Raw genomic sequence first — 16,325 nt, forward strand, 5'->3', positions numbered from 1 at the left:
GGCTGCAGGAATCCAATGACGGAAGGTAGGTATCCTTCCGCACTGTATTCCTCCGCCACTTAAAAAAAAAAAAAGTCCCTAGTCTCACTTTATGCCATTGCTGTGTGGGAATTTCCCACACAGCAATGGCATAAAGTGAGACTAGGGACTTTTTTTTTTTTTAAGTGGCGGAGGAATACAGTGCGGAAGGATACCTACCTTCCGTCATTGGATTCCTGCAGCCCGTAGAGAACGGCAGCATCATCTGATGCTGCAGTTCTCTACCCAAGATCGTCGTGGGACACACTCGTGGACTGCTTCGGATCGTGGGTGAGTATTTTTGTGGTTTGTTATGTTAATATTTATCCCGGAAAGACAATGGCTTCGGGGAACAATGTGACAAGTATTGGTAAGTATGTTACTCTATGTTATATGTACTGTATGTCTATGTATGTATTGTATGAATGTATTGTATGTATGTAGTATATATGTGGTATGTATGTAGCATGTAGTATGTATGTAGTATGTATGTAGCATGCATGTAGCATGTAGTATGTATGTAGCATGCATGTAGTATATATGTAGTATGTATGTAGCATGCATGTAGTATATATGTAGCATGTATGTAGTATGTATGTGGTATGTATGTAGCATGTAGTATATATGTAGCATGCATGTAGTATGTATGTGGTATGTATGTAGCATGTAGTATATATGTAGCATGCATGTAGTATGTATGTAGTATGTATGTAGCATGCAGTATGTATGTAGTATGTATGTAGTATATATGTAGTATGTATGTAGCATGCATGTAGTATGTATGTAGTATGTATGTAGTATGTATGTAGTATATATGTAGCATGTAGTATGTATGTAGTATTTTTTTTTTTTTTTTTTTTTTTTTAACATTTAACACATTAGCCGGATGATGGGACTACTACTGTCCCATCATTGGCTAATGTGTCAATCACTGTCATGGTAGCAGGCATCGCCCGATGGGACTTGTAGTCCCATCGGACGATGCTTGCACAGACCCCCGGACATCAGCACAGCCCCCCGGCAGGCCGGCACAGCCCCCCGGCAGGCCGGTACAGACCCCCACAGGGTGCACAGCCCCCCGGCAGGCCGGCACAGCCCCCCGGCAGGCCGGCAGAGACCCCGGGCAGTCCACACAGCCCCCCGGCAGGCCGGCACAGCCCCCCGGCAGGCCGGCAGAGACCCCCGGAAGGCCCGAAATGACGGCGCATCATGATGCGCACACACCGCGCATCATGATGACGTCAGGCCGTCAATCAACTGAACTTCCGATTCCGATGCCGAATTCCGATATTGAAAAAATATCGGAAGTCGGTATCGGAATTCCGATACAGCAAGTATCGGCCGATACCCGATACTTGCGGTATCGGAATGCTCAACACTACTGCCCAGTGCTCCGGTTTATTTATAACTTTTTGAATCCTCTCTCTCCTCTAGTATTAGATCCCTCTTAGCTTTGAGTAATCAGCAAATTTAATCAGTGTACCCTCAATTCCTTCACCTAAATCATTGATAAAGATGTTGAACAATACAGGGCCCAGGACAGAGCCCTGTGGTACCCCACTTGAGACATTCTTCCAACTGGACGTGCAGCCATTTATGACCACTCTTTGGGTCCAATCACTAAGCCAGTTATGAATCCACCTTGTCCATTCCATACTTAGCCATTTTTTCAATAAGGATTGTGTGAGATACTTTGTCAAATGCTTTGCTGAAGTCAAGATAAACTATATCTACAGCATTTCCCTGATCCACCCAATCAGTGATTCTGTCATAGAAGGAATTTCACCCAGGCTGACTCTGTTTAATCACTTCATTCTTATCCAGGTACTTACATACATGTTGTTTAATAATTTGTTCAAAGATCTTTCCTGGTATAGAAGTCAGACTCACTGGCCTATAGTTGCCTGGGTCCACCTTCTTCCCCTTTTTGAAGATAGGAACAACTTTTGCTCTTCTCCAGTCTTCTGGGACTTCTCCTGTTCTCCAAGAATTTTCAAAGATTATGGAGAGGGGTTCAAAAATGTCTTCTGTTATCTCCTTCAGTACTCTGGGGTGTAATTCATCTGGACCTGGAGACTTGAATTCATTTAGGTTCACTAAGTGTTTCCTCACTATATTTCTGTTTATAGATATCCTGGATTCTTATATTCCCTTAATAGGACAGTGAAGAACAGTTGATGTTACATTTCCTTTCTGAGAGAAAACAGATGCAAAATAGGAATTTAAAAGTTCGGCCTTCTCAACTTCCTGTCTTACCATTTCATCATTTTCATCCTGTAAAAATCCTGTAGCATCTTTGACTTTTCTTTTACTTTTTATATATCCCCAAAATCCTTTATTATTGCTTTTGACGTCTCTTGCAAGCCTCAATTCATTGTCAGCTTTAGTAATCTGATTTTTGCCCTGCAAGTTCTGCAGCCAACATTATATTCTTCTTTAGATATGCCTCCCTCTTTCCATTTCATAAACATTTCTTTCTTCATTTTTAGCATGTGCTTAAGTTCTGTGTTCTTCCATCCTGGTTTCCTTAAATGCTTCCTATTCTTCCCTCTTTTCGCATTTGTTAACAATTGTGCTTTGAGAATTTCATTTTTCAAGATTTCCCATCCTTTCTGGACATTTTTGTCCTTAAGGATATCCAGCCATTGGATCCCTCCAATTCTCTTTCTGAATCCCTTAAAATCTGCCTTTCTGAAATCTAACCTTGACGTATGAGTCTTCACAGGTCTTCTTCCTCTAGTTATCCAAAATTCTAAAATAGCATGATCGCTTCCTCCTAGGGTCCCAGCCACTTTTACCTCCTCAACCATTTTCTCCCTGTTGATAAGGATTAGATCCAAGGTAGCAGTTCCCCTTGTTTTCTCCCCTACCTTTTGGAAGATAAAGTTGTCTGCAAGAGAGGATAAGAATTTCCTTGACCTGTTAGTTTTTCCTGAGAGAGATTCCCAACAAATGTCAGAAGAGTTGAACTCTCCCATGACAACTATGTCATATTTTTTGGAGAACTTGGCCGTTTGATGCATAAAGAGTTCATCCATATCTTCAGCTTGCACAGGCAGCCTGTAGTAAATACCTACAATGGTGTCCTTTCCATTGTTCTGTCCTTGTATTCTCACCCAAACAGTTTCCACAGAATTCCCAGTCTCTGAAGCTTCAATCTCTGTGCAGATATACACTTTTCTAACTTACAATGCGACACCTCCTCCTCATTTATCAAGTCTTTTTCTAGAAAATAAGTTGTATCCTTCTAGCCTTGTATTCCAATCATGTGTATTGTCCTACCAAGTTTCAGTGATTCCAATGACATCATATTTCTTTTCCTGCGTTAGTAGTTCCAATTCTCCTTGTTTGTTGCCCATGCTTTGTGCATTAGTATAGAAACATTTTAAGGCCCCGTCTCACTAAGCGATCTCGGTAGCGAGATCGCTGCTGAGTCACAACTTTTGTGCAACAACAGCGATTTCACCAGCGAGATCACTGTGTATGACAGCGATCAGCGAGCGGCCCCCCTGCCGGTATCGCTGATCGCTGGAAGAAACCTCTGGACATTTCTTTGGTCGCTGGTCTCCCGCTGGCCAGCACACATCGCTTCGTGTGACAGGCGGGAGACCAGCGATCAGGTGTAAAAAATAATAAAAAAAATAAAAAATATAGCTATTCTCACCTTCCGACGTCCTGTTCAGCCATCCCACCTCTCTCCACGCTCCGGTCCCAGTGATCCTTTGCACGAATGACCGCGAGACTTTGTTATCCCTCGAGACCGTGACATCTCGCGGTCATTCGTGCAAAGGATCACTGGGACCGGAGCGTGTAGAGAGGCAGGATGGCTGAACGGGACGTCGGAAGGTGAGAATAACTATATTTTTTATTTTGATTCTATTTTCGACAGCGATGGCAAGCGATGCCGGGCGCTCGTCATCGCTGTGCTGATCGCTGGTGAAGCTGTCTGTGTGACAGCTCACCAGCGATCACATAGCGACTTACTAGCGATCCTGACACCTTGATATCGGTGTCGGGATCGCTGGTAAGTCGCTTAGTGTGACGGGGCCTTTAGTTTGTGATTGGTTTCTCTTTCTCCAATATTTTTATTATTTAGATTCTTTTGTCTTTTTTCTTTCCTCCCACTTCTAATAGCAGAGTTCTCAATAGTATTTGTCAGGTGTATGGCTTTTTCTGGCCTTTTGCTTCCCTTCCCACATTGTTCCAGTTTAAAGCTCTCCTGATGAGTGTAGCAAGGCGACTTCCAAATACATGTTTTCCAGTCTTCGTTAGGTGCACCCCATCTCTAGCAAGTAGTCCATCGTATAGATAATTCACTCCGTGATCCAGAAATCCAAATCCTTGCTGACGGCACCATCGACGTAGCCAGTTGTTCACCTGCAGAATCTTACTCCACCTCCTTGTTCCATGTGTGTGGGTCTCAGATTTTGGACCAATGTCCCAAGGTTAGGTCATCAATATCTTAATAGTGGACAACCTATGGAAAGGGTTATTCAACATCTAGAAAAGACTACAGTAATTGCTATATATTTTATTTTAGAATCCTACAGATCTCTTCTGTGCCCAAGTGATCTAGTGTTAATGGTCTGGGGGTCCTCCCATTCTTTGTGTACAAGTAGACAGCAAGTGATGCAGCAAATCAGTGGCTAAAGTACACATGTGCCACACTTTACTGGCACTGATTGGTTACAGCTATAACATGCTAGCCGCCTGTAAACAGAGACTGAGAGGACCGCTGGGAGAATCAATAAGTCAGCACAATTTTTTTAGGACATTAGCTACTATTTTAGGCTGAATAAGACTTTTTTAAATGTCCTATTACTGCCACCATTTGCTAATTTTTGAGCAAATATAACAATTATTTGCCCATTTTAGTGTCAGAAATTATTAATTTATTATTAATAAATGATTAATGATAAGTAAAATAGCTATCATTACATTGCAGGTATAAGTTTTTGTGTTCTGGCATCACTAGGGTGCACTCACTGCCTTAGCTTGATAAGTTGTCAACTTGTCGAGGTCAAACCATTCATTTACTCTTAATTCTAGGACAGTGTTTGGCCTTGTAGGAGATAAATCGTGCTCATTTAGCATTGTTCATTGTAAATGATTTCTGTTACAGCCCTACAGATTTCACTGAGAAGATAACGTGAGTTTTATGTGGGGGCAGCAGTAAATGACTTACCTATGTCTTCTCTTCTTTGATGAAGACCTAGGGAAATCAGAAACAAGCTTGATCTATGAATTTCATTTTTAAAGACACAAACTTTATGCAGTTACAAATAAGAACAAGAAGCTTTTGTAAAGATCATCATTAGTTCTGCTTACAATGACGTTAGAAGCTATAGGGTAAATTGACAAAAGTATTACGGTAATTAGGGGAATTACAACAAATAACAATTATGCCATAGATCCTCGATGGATGGACTTTTTGTTTTGGTTTGCTTCATCTTTTCAAAACTTGTATTTTGAATGTACAGTCAGATATAAGATGATCAATGAAAAACAGGGAAATCACCAGATAGAATGCTGCACTTACTTGGGGGTACCCACACTATGTTGTATAAATGCCGTTATGAGGTATGAGTACAGAGGTTGTGTTAGGTCTTTTTCACACTTCAGTTTTTTTTAATCCGGCGCCCTGCGGCGCCGCACCGCATCGCCGGATCTGGCATAAAATGTGAAAAACGCATGCGCCGCATTCGGCGCATGCGTTTTCATCGGGTTTTTCACCTGTTTAGTCCATTTTTTGCTGGATCCAGTTTTTAGAAACACCCCAAAAATGTTATTGGCTACTGGAAAACTACAGGAAACCTATATATACATTGGTTTTACACCCCTTGGTTGATAGGTTGTTGGAGATTGTTGGAGAGCAAGAGGAAAAATGGAAGCTGCTATTGCAAACATCTTGCAGATATACGTGGATTTTACTTTTGAGGCCAATGGTTTGGCAATGATTGTCATGGAGAAGGAGCAAGAAAGACAGCTTGTCATGCTTCTTCACCGACGTCAGATTTGGATTCACTCTATAACGGCACATAGGATCACACATGGGGTGTTTTCCACTTTATATCTGGAGTTGCGAGTGAATCAACTTTTTTGATGAGTTGATACTTTACAGAGCATGCTCAGACAGAAAAAACGAATCCGGCCGCCGGATCCGTCAAAAACCGGATGACGCCGGATCCGGCGCCCATAGGCTTCTATTATACAAAAAAACGGATGACACCGGATCTGGCATCATCCGGTTTTGCACCACAGACAAAAAAACATGTAACGTTTTTTCCAGATGCCGCACCGTCACTTTTTGCCAGGCGCCATTGTAAGTCAATGGGGAAAAACATATCCTGCGAGACACATCATCGGATCCGGTTTTAAGAATTTTCGCAGCAGGGCGCCGGATTCTAAAAGACTGAAGTGTGAAAGTAGCCTTAGTGTTCTAGTTATATATAACATATACAGTATATATATATAGTGCATCACTGAAAGTATGACATAATGCAAAGAGATCAAAACACATTTATGAAATGTCTTGCTAAATCAGCATAGCAATCTCATACCTGTTTCTCTTCTGCTTCTTTGAACTCTTCTTCTTTTTCTTTTTTACAGGGGAAGGACTGTAAGACCGTAATCTGGAGATGAAGACATATGGTAAATGAAATGCAACATTTCTGCATAATAACCTAGAGAGACCTAAATCCTCCTTTAGATAACACATTTTTCCACCTCCAAAAATCATCCAAGCAACTAAACATACACTAAAAATTTCACTTGATTTAAAGGTTACCAATAAGTGCTGGAAATGGGAATCATTTATGATAAAACTAGTGGATCAACTCGACTTGCTTGAAATGTATGATTGACTTTTTGTTAGGTATATACCGTATATACTCAAGTATAAACCGAGCTTTTCATCACATTTTTTATGCTGAAAAAGACCCCCTTGGCTTATACTCGAGTGAAGGTCCCACAAGATGGAGGGGGAGCAATAGCAGCGGAGCAGCGGGTCACAGGAGGCAGGAGCTGGCTGTTGTGGCTAAAGTCTGTACCCGCTGCTAAAGAGAAATGAATATTCACTGTGCTGGCAGTGAGTATTCATTGCTCTTTAGTAGCGGGCACAGTAGCAGCAACCACTGGCTTCCTGCAGCGACCGAGCGATCACGTGTGCCTGCTACTTAAGGCAATTAATATTCACTGCACTCCCCATGGGCGTGGAGGACAGTGAATATTCATTCCCTTTAGTAGCGGGCACACATGAAAGCCCAGCTGCTGCAGGAAGCTTGCGGCTGCTGCCACTGTGCCTGCTACTAAAGAGCAATGAATACTCACTGCTCTCCACGCACATAGTCCCGGCATGGAGAGCAGTGAGTATTCTGGAAGCTGTCCTATGCTTGTAAGCAGCGCATGATATCATTGGCATGCACTGCTCACAAGCATAATTGAGTGGCTGGCATCAGAACAAGATGGTGCGAGGGCACGCAGGAAGGTAAGTAGAATGTTTTTTTCATGCTTTTCTGATGGGGGCCATGTATACCAGGATAGAGATGAGGGGGCCATGCACACCAGGATAGGGATAAGGGGACCATGCATAACAGGATAGGGATGAGAAGCCATGCATACCAGGATGGGGATGAGGGGGTCATGCAAGCCAGGATAGGGTTGATGGGGCTATGCATGCCAGGATGGGGATGAGAAGGCCATGCATACCAGGATGGGGATGAGGAGGCCATGCATACCAGGATGGAGATGAGGGGACAATGCATACCCGGCATATACGCGAGTCAATAAGTTTTCCCAGTTTTTTGTGGTAAAAGTAGGTGCTTCGGCTTATATTCGGGTCGGCTTATACTCGATTATATACAGTATAAGGAAATAAAAACTCAACCTACGTTTGTAAAACCAGGAGGGTAGTTATATTATAAGAGCTGTCTTAAAAGAGCTGTCTTGCACCACAAGCCCATACTATGAAGCCCCTGTCTGAATCCTGTTCATTTTAGACACTGTTCAGATGTTCAGGTTTTAAGTACATTAGATAGGGACTGCTTCAATACAAGTTACCTTGACGCAGTGAAGCAGCTTGGTATACATTTTTTTGCAAAAAAAGTATTGACTAAATACCCTGTACTTGTTATCCAGCACTTGCTGATTATTGTCACATATTTTACTGCAGAGTATTTTTGCAAATCTATTTTCTTGTTGTGTCTCAGTTAGTGGGTGGTGTGAACGTTGTCTTACCGATTTGTTCACATTTGTGCATGTCACATGTGTTTTTAATCCGTTTTTTCCTTGCCTAGCATGGTTTGAGAGACCCCACCCCTCTCTTGTGTGGCATGCACAAAAGAGCTGTCTTGCACCACAAGCCCATACTAAGAAGCGCCTGTCCGAATCCTGTTCATTTTAGACACTGTTCAGATGTTCAGGTTTTAAATACATTAGATAGGGACTGCTTCAATACGGGTTACCTTAATGTGGTGAAGCAGCTTGGTATACATTTTTTTGCAAAAAGACGTATCGACTAAATACCCTGTATTTGTTATCCAGCACTTGCTGATTATTGTCACATATTTTACTGCAGAGTATTTTTGCAAATCTGTTTTCTTGTTGTGTCTAAACTAAAAAAGCAATCTTATAGAAAGATATAGATAGATAGATGACAGAGAGATAGATTGTAGATAATTAATGTCACTTGCCTTTCATATGGCACTTAAGGGTGTTTTGTCTTATTAAACCCATTAAATAAATAAATAATTTTAAAAAAATGAGCTCCCTCATATTTTTAATAACCAGCAAAGGCTATAATAACAGAATATAACTCCAAGTAAATCAAACTTCTGTGAAATCAAACTGTCCACTTAGGAAGCAACACTGATTGACCATCAATTTCACATGCTGTTGTGCAGGTGGAATGGACAACAGATGGAAATTATTGGCAATTATCAAGATACACTCAATAAAGGAGTGGTACTGAAGGTGGGGACCACAGACTACATCTCAGTACCAATGCTTTCTGGCTGATGTTTTGGTCACTTTTGAATGTTGGTTGTGCTTTCACTCTCGTGGTAGCATAAGACGGACTCCACAACCCACACAAGTGGCTCAGGTAGTGCAGCTCATCCAGGATGGCACATCATTGCGAGCTGTGGCAAGAAGGTTTTCTGTGTCTGTCAGCGTAGTGTCCAGAAGCTGGAGGCGCTACCAGGAGACATGCCACTACACTAGGAGACGTGGAGGGTGCCATAGGAGGGCAACAACCCAGCAGCAGGACTGATACTTCCACCTTTGTGCAAGGAGGAACAGTAGGAGCACTGCCAGAGCCCTGCAAAATTACCTCCAGCAGCCAATAAATGTGCATGTGTCTGCATAAATGGTTAGAAACCGACTCCATGAGGATGGTATGAGTGCGCGACTTCCACAGGTGGGGGTTGTGCTCACAGCCCAACACCGTGAAGGACGCTTGGCATTTGCCAAAGAACACGAGAATTGGCAAATTCGCCACTGGTGCCCTGTGCTCTTCACAGATGAAAGCAGGTTCACACTGAGCCCATATGACAGACGTGATAGAGTCTGGTGACGACGTGGAGAGCGATCTGCTGCCTGCAACATCCTTCAGCATGACGGGTTTGGCAGTGGGTCAGTAATGGTGTGGGGTGACATTTCTTTGGAGGGCCACACAGCCCTCCATGTGCTCGCCAGAGGTATTCTGACTGCCATTAGGTACCGAGATGAGATCCTCACACCCCTTGTGAGACCATATACTGGTGCGGTTGGCCCTGGGTTCCTTCTAATGCAGGACAATGCCACACCTCATGTGGCTGGAGTATGTCAGAAGTTCCTGCAAGATGAAAGCATTGAAGCTATGGACTGGCCCGCCTGTTCCCCAGACCTGAATCCGATTGAGCACATCTGGGACATCATGTCTCGCTCCATCCACCAATGTCACGCTCCATCCACCAATGTCACGTTGCCCCTGTCCAGGAGTTGGCGGATGCTTTACTCAAGGTCTGGGAGGAGATACCTTAGGAGACCATCCGCCGCCTCATCAGGAGCATGCCCCGGCGTTGTAGGGAGGTCATACAGGCACGTGGAGGCCACACACACTGTTGAGCATCTTTTCCTTGTCATGAGGCATTTCCACTGAAGATGGATCAGCCTGTAATTTGATTTTTCACTTTGATTTTGAGTACCATTCCAAAATCCAGACCTCCATGGGATATTCATTTTGATTTACATCGATAATTGTTTTATTGTTCTGAACACATTCCACTATGAAATGAATAAAAATTTGCAAATGGAATATTTCATTCAGAGATATCTAGGATGTGGTATTTTAGTGTTCCCCTTATTTTTTTGAGCAGTGTATATATACAGCTTTAGCAAAAATTAAGAGACCACTTTCAAGTGTTCAGTTTGTCTGATTTTTCTTTTTTTAAGTATATTTTTGAGTAAAATGTAAATTGCTCTTTTATTGTATAAACTTCTGACAACATGTCTCCAAATTTCCAAGCAATAAATTTTGCTTTTTTTTTCTTACAAAGAAAAGTGGTCAAAATTAAAAAAAACCCCAGTGCTTTCAGACCTCAAATAATGCAAAGAAAACAAGTTCATATCATTTAGAAACAACAATACTAATGTTTTCACTCAGGAAGAGTTCAGAAATCAATATTTTGTGGAATAACCATGATTTTTAAAAAAAAACTTTCATGGGTGTTGGCATGCTTCCCACCAGTCTTTCACACTGCTTTTGGGTGACCTTATGCCACTCCTGGTACAACAATTTAAGCAGTTCTTCTTTGTTTGATAGCTTGTGACTATCCATCTTCCTCTTGATTAGATTCCAGAGGTTTTCAATGGGGTTCAGGTCTGGAGAATGGGCTGTCCATGACAGGTTTTTGATGTGGTGGTCTCTTAATTTTTGCCAGAGCTGTATATATATATATACAGTAAGTGTAGCCTGGTCCTTTGTGTGCAATTATTACAGTACATAGAGTCAATAAAATGCATGCAAAAAACCTACATGCAACTATTTAGCTATAATTTCGACCAACCTTTTTCTCTTTTTGCGATCTGATTTTTTCTTCTTCTTTTTCCCCTTGAGAGGTCGTGAAGGGCTGAGTTGTTCTGCTTCTGGAAACTTATCACTAGACAGAAGACAAGGACTGGTTTGAGCTCTTGATTGCAAAATGGGTCTATTTACCATGCTTCATTTGAAAATTATACTAATATTATTAAAGTGATTGTCTACTACTATTTTTAAATACTATATGAATGGGTCCTAGGCAGTGCAGAAAAGAATACATGCCCACCCTGCTGCTTCTCTGCCCTACTGTCAGTATCCCCCCTGGGCATCTCACTTTCTCTTGCAGTGGGCTGTGTTACAATTGCAGCCATGATGTTCTTCTAAAGGCCCCATCACACACAGCGAGATCGCTGATTTAGTGATGCAACAGCGATCTCGCTAGCGATCTCGCTGTGTGTGACACGCATCAGCGACCGGCCCCCCCGCTGGGTATCGCTGATCATGCATGAATGTCCTGGGCTGTTTTTTGATCGCTAGTCTCCCGCTGGCCAGTACGCATCGCTGCGTGTGGCAGCGGGAGAGCAACGATCAGCGAACTCCCAGCACTGTTAGCAGGTGCTGGGAGCTGGTATCCAAGGTAAATATCGGGTAACTAAGCGCGCGCCGTCGCTTAGTTACCCACTGTGTACCTTGGATACATGCATGCTGGCCCTGGGATCTGTTATCCAAGGTACACAGCGGGTAATTAAGAGACGCGCCCGCTTAGTTACCTGATATTTACCTTGGATACCAGCTCCCAGTGCGAGCACGCTGGTATCCAAGGTACACAGCGGGTAACTAAGCGACGCGCTCGCTTAGTTACCCGATATTTACCTTGGATACCAGAATCCTTGCTGGTGCTGATCGCTGGTGAGATCTTCCTGTTTGGCAGCTCACCAGCGATCATGTAGCGAGGCACCAGCGATCCTGACAAGGTCGTATCGTTGTCGGGATCGCTGGTGCATCATTTAGTGTGACGGCACCCTAAGGCTGCAGACACTGCAGGGGTTATGTGCTAACAACTTAGGGAAATGGAGAAGCGCCACTGGTTAGGGATTTTTATTACTTTTATTAAGCATAAAAGTATAGTTTTTATATTCAAAGCGTCTGTATTGATAGTGGTGGGATAATGGCAACTCAAAGCCCACAGAGCATGTAACAGGAATACAATACAACATGTTTCAGGATGCCTTTTTTCCATGTCATTAGTGCAAATGAAGACTTGGTTTATAAACCCCTCTTAAAAAAGTGGAAAATATCATTTTTTTCCAGTGCTATTAAATAGATATGGGAGGATCGATTGACGGAGCTACTATCCATCAGGCAGATGAGTAGTCTTTGGCCAATGGATGGGAGCTCACGAATCTCTTACTTTCTGGGTTTCCTGGTGGAGATTTTGATCAATGTAAAATGTAGGTGAATCAGCCTATCTAATCAAAAGCCATGCCAGGGATCCTGGGAGGTAAAAGATCTACAAGCCTCCCATTGAGCGGAAAGAGACCACTGACCTAGTAAACGGACTGGAGTCAATCTGCCCTACTCTACTATTAAATTATGACTAGTGTTGAGCATTCCGATACCGCAAGTATCGGGTATCGGCCGATACTTGCTGTATCGGAATTCCGATACCAACTTCCGATATTTTTTCAATATCGGAATTCGGCATCGGAATCGGAAGTTCAGTTGATTGACAGCCTGACGTCATCATGATGCGCGGTGTGTGCGCATCATGATGCGCCGTCATTTCGGGCCTTCCGGGGGTCTCTGCCGGCCTGCCGGGGGGCTGTGCCGGCCTGCCGGGGGGCTGTGTGGACTGCCCGGGGTCTGTACCGGCCTGCCGGGGGGCTGTGCCGGCCTGCCGGTGGTCTGTGCACCCTGTGGGGGTCTGTACCGGCCTGCCGGGGGGCTGTGCCGGCCTGCCGGTGGTCTGTGCACCCTGTGGGGGTCTGTACCGGCCTGCCGGGGGGCTGTGCCGGCCTGCCGGTGGTCTGTGCACCCTGTGGGGGTCTGTACCGGCCTGCCGGGGGGCTGTGCCGGCCTGCCGGGGGGCTGTGCTGATGTCCGGGGGTCTGTGCAAGCATCGTCCGATGGGACTACAAGTCCCATCTGGCGATGCCTGCTACCATGACAGTGATTGACACATTAGCCAATGATGGGACAGTAGTAGTCCCATCATCCGGCTAATGTGTTAAATGTTAAAAAAAAAAAAAAAAATACTACATACATACTACATGCATGCTACATACATACTACATGCTACATACATACTACATATATACTACATACATACTACATACATGCTACATACATGCTGCATGCTACATACATACTACATACATACTACATGCATGCTACATGCATGCTACATGCATGCTACATACATACTACATGCATGCTACATACATACTACATGCTACATACATACCACATACATACTACATACATACTACATACTACATATATACTACATGCATGCTACATACATACTACATGCTACATACATACCACATACATACTACATACATGCTACATACATACTACATATATACTACATACATACTACATGCATGCTACATACATACTACATACATACTACATGCATGCTACATACATACTACATGCATGGTACATACATACTACATGCTACATACATACCACATACATACTACATACATACTACATGCTACATACATACTACATATATACTACATGCATGCTACATACATATTACATGCTACATACATACCACATACATACTACATACATGCTACATACATACTACATATATACTACATGCATGCTACATACATACTACATATATACTACATGCATGCTACATACATACTGCATGCTACATGCATGCTACATACATACTACATACATACTACATGCTACATACATACCACATATATACTACATACATACAATACATTCATACAATACATACATAGACATACAGTACATATAACATAGAGTAACATACTTACCAATACTTGTCACATTGTTCCCCGAAGCCATTGTCTTTTCCGGAATAAATATTAACATAACAAACCACAAAAATACTCACCCACGATCCGAAGCAGTCCACGAGTGTGTCCCACGACGATCTTGGGTAGAGAACGGCAGCATCAGATGATGCTGCCGTTCTCTACGGGCTGCAGGAATCCAATGACGGAAGGTAGGTATCCTTCCGCACTGTATTCCTCCGCCACTTAAAAAAAAAAAAGTCCCTAGTCTCACTTTACTTTTTTTTTTTTAAGTGGCGGAGGAATACAGTGCGGAAGGATACCTACCTTCTGTCATTGGATTCCTGCAGCCCGTAGAGAACGGCAGCATCAGCTGATGCTGCAGTTCTCTACCCAAGATCGTCGTGGGACACACTCGTGGACTGCTTCGGATCGTGGGTGAGTATTTTTGTGGTTTGTTATGTTAATATTTATTCCGGAAAAGACAATGGCTTCGGGGAACAATGTGACAAGTATTGGTAAGTATGTTACTCTATGTTATATGTACTGTATGTCTATGTATGTATTGTATGAATGTATTGTATGTATGTAGTATATATGTGGTATGTATGTAGCATGTAGTATGTATGTAGTATGTATGTAGCATGCATGTAGCATGCAGTATGTATGTAGCATGCATGTAGTATATATGTAGCATGTATGTAGCATGCATGTAGTATATATGTATGAATGTATGTAGCATGTAGTATGTATGTAGTATGTATGTGGTATGTATGTAGTATGTATGTAGTATGTATGTAGTATATATGTAGTATGTATGTAGCATGTAGTATGTATGTAGCATGCATGTAGTATATATGTAGTATATATGTAGCATGTAGCATGTATGTAGTATGTATGTGGTATGTATGTAGCATGTAGTATGTATGTAGTATATATGTAGTATGTATGTAGTATGTATGTGGTATGTATGTAGTATGTATGTAGTATGTATGTAGTATATATGTAGTATGTATGTAGCATGTAGTATGTATGTAGCATGCATGTAGTATATATGTAGTATATATGTAGCATGTAGCATGTATGTAGTATGTATGTGGTATGTATGTAGCATGTAGTATGTATGTAGTATATATGTAGTATGTATGTAGTATGTATGTAGCATGCATGTAGTATATATGTAGTATGTATGTAGCATGTAGTATGTATGTAGCATGCATGTAGTATATATGTAGTATGTATGTAGCATGTAGTATGTATGTAGCATGCATGTAGTATGTATGTGGTATGTATGTAGCATGTACTATGTATGTAGCATGCATGTAGTATGTATGTGGTATGTATGTAGCATGTACTATGTATGTAGCGTGCATGTAGTATATATGTGTTATGTATGTAGCATGTAGCATGCATGTAGTATGTATGTAGTATATATGTGGTATGTATGTAGCATGTAGTATGTATGTAGCATGCAGTATGTATGTAGCATGCATGTAGTATATATGTAGTATGTATGTAGCATGCATGTAGTATATATGTAGTATGTATGTAGTATATATGTAGTATGTATGTTGCATGTAGTATTTATGTAGTATGAATGTAGCATGTATGTAGTATGTAGTATGAATGTAGCATGTATGTAGTATGTAGTATGAATGTAGCATGTATGTAGTATGCATGTTGCATGTATGTAGCATGTAATTTTTTTTTTTTTTTTACATTCAACACATTAGCCGGATGATGGGACTACTACTGTCCCATCATTGGCTAATGTGTCAATCACTGTCATGGTAGCAGGCATCGCCCGATGGGACTTGTAGTCCCATCGGACGATGCCTGCACAGACCCCCGAAGCCTGCACAGCCCCCCGGCAGGCCGGCACAGCCCCCCGGAGCCTGCACAGCCCCCCGGCAGGCCGGCACAGCCCCCCGGCAGGCCGGCACAGACCACCGTAGCCTGCACAGACCCCCTGGCAGGCCGGCACAGCCCCCCGAAAGGCCCGTACAGACCCCAGAGAGGCTGTACAAGGGCAGGAAAGGGTTTTTCTTATTCCGATACCGGAAGTCCCATAGACTTGAATGGGACTTCCGGTATCGGAATCGGCGATACCGATACTTTTTTTAAAGATCGGCCGATACCATCCGATACGATACTTTGAAGTATCGGACGGTATCGCTCAACTCTAATTATGACTACTTGTATGTTCAAAAATATTAAGGGTATATTATGTCATGGAATGTGATTAATACTATTCATATCTCACTAAAAATCATAGCTAAGGCCTG

At 42.5% G+C, this 16,325-nt stretch overlaps 1 protein-coding gene across 2 annotated transcripts in view; it reads right to left on the minus strand.

Moving 5' to 3' along the window:
* Positions 1-16,325, minus strand: part of SRRM4 (serine/arginine repetitive matrix 4) — a 255,499-nt gene that overhangs the window by 130,310 nt on the left and 108,864 nt on the right. For both annotated transcript variants that reach the window (XM_073559475.1, XM_073559466.1), the window contains exons 3-5: positions 11,064-11,156; positions 6,579-6,650; positions 5,204-5,230 (exon numbers count right to left, since the gene is read on the minus strand). In XM_073559475.1, the coding sequence (XP_073415576.1) occupies positions 5,204-5,230; positions 6,579-6,650; positions 11,064-11,156 (192 nt within the window). The remainder of the gene's footprint in view (positions 1-5,203; positions 5,231-6,578; positions 6,651-11,063; positions 11,157-16,325) is intronic.

Source organism: Dendrobates tinctorius, unplaced genomic scaffold (assembly GCF_039654945.1).
Source record: "Dendrobates tinctorius isolate UK_male_01 unplaced genomic scaffold, ASM3965494v1 ptg000003l, whole genome shotgun sequence".
NCBI lineage: Eukaryota > Metazoa > Chordata > Amphibia > Anura > Dendrobatidae > Dendrobates > Dendrobates tinctorius.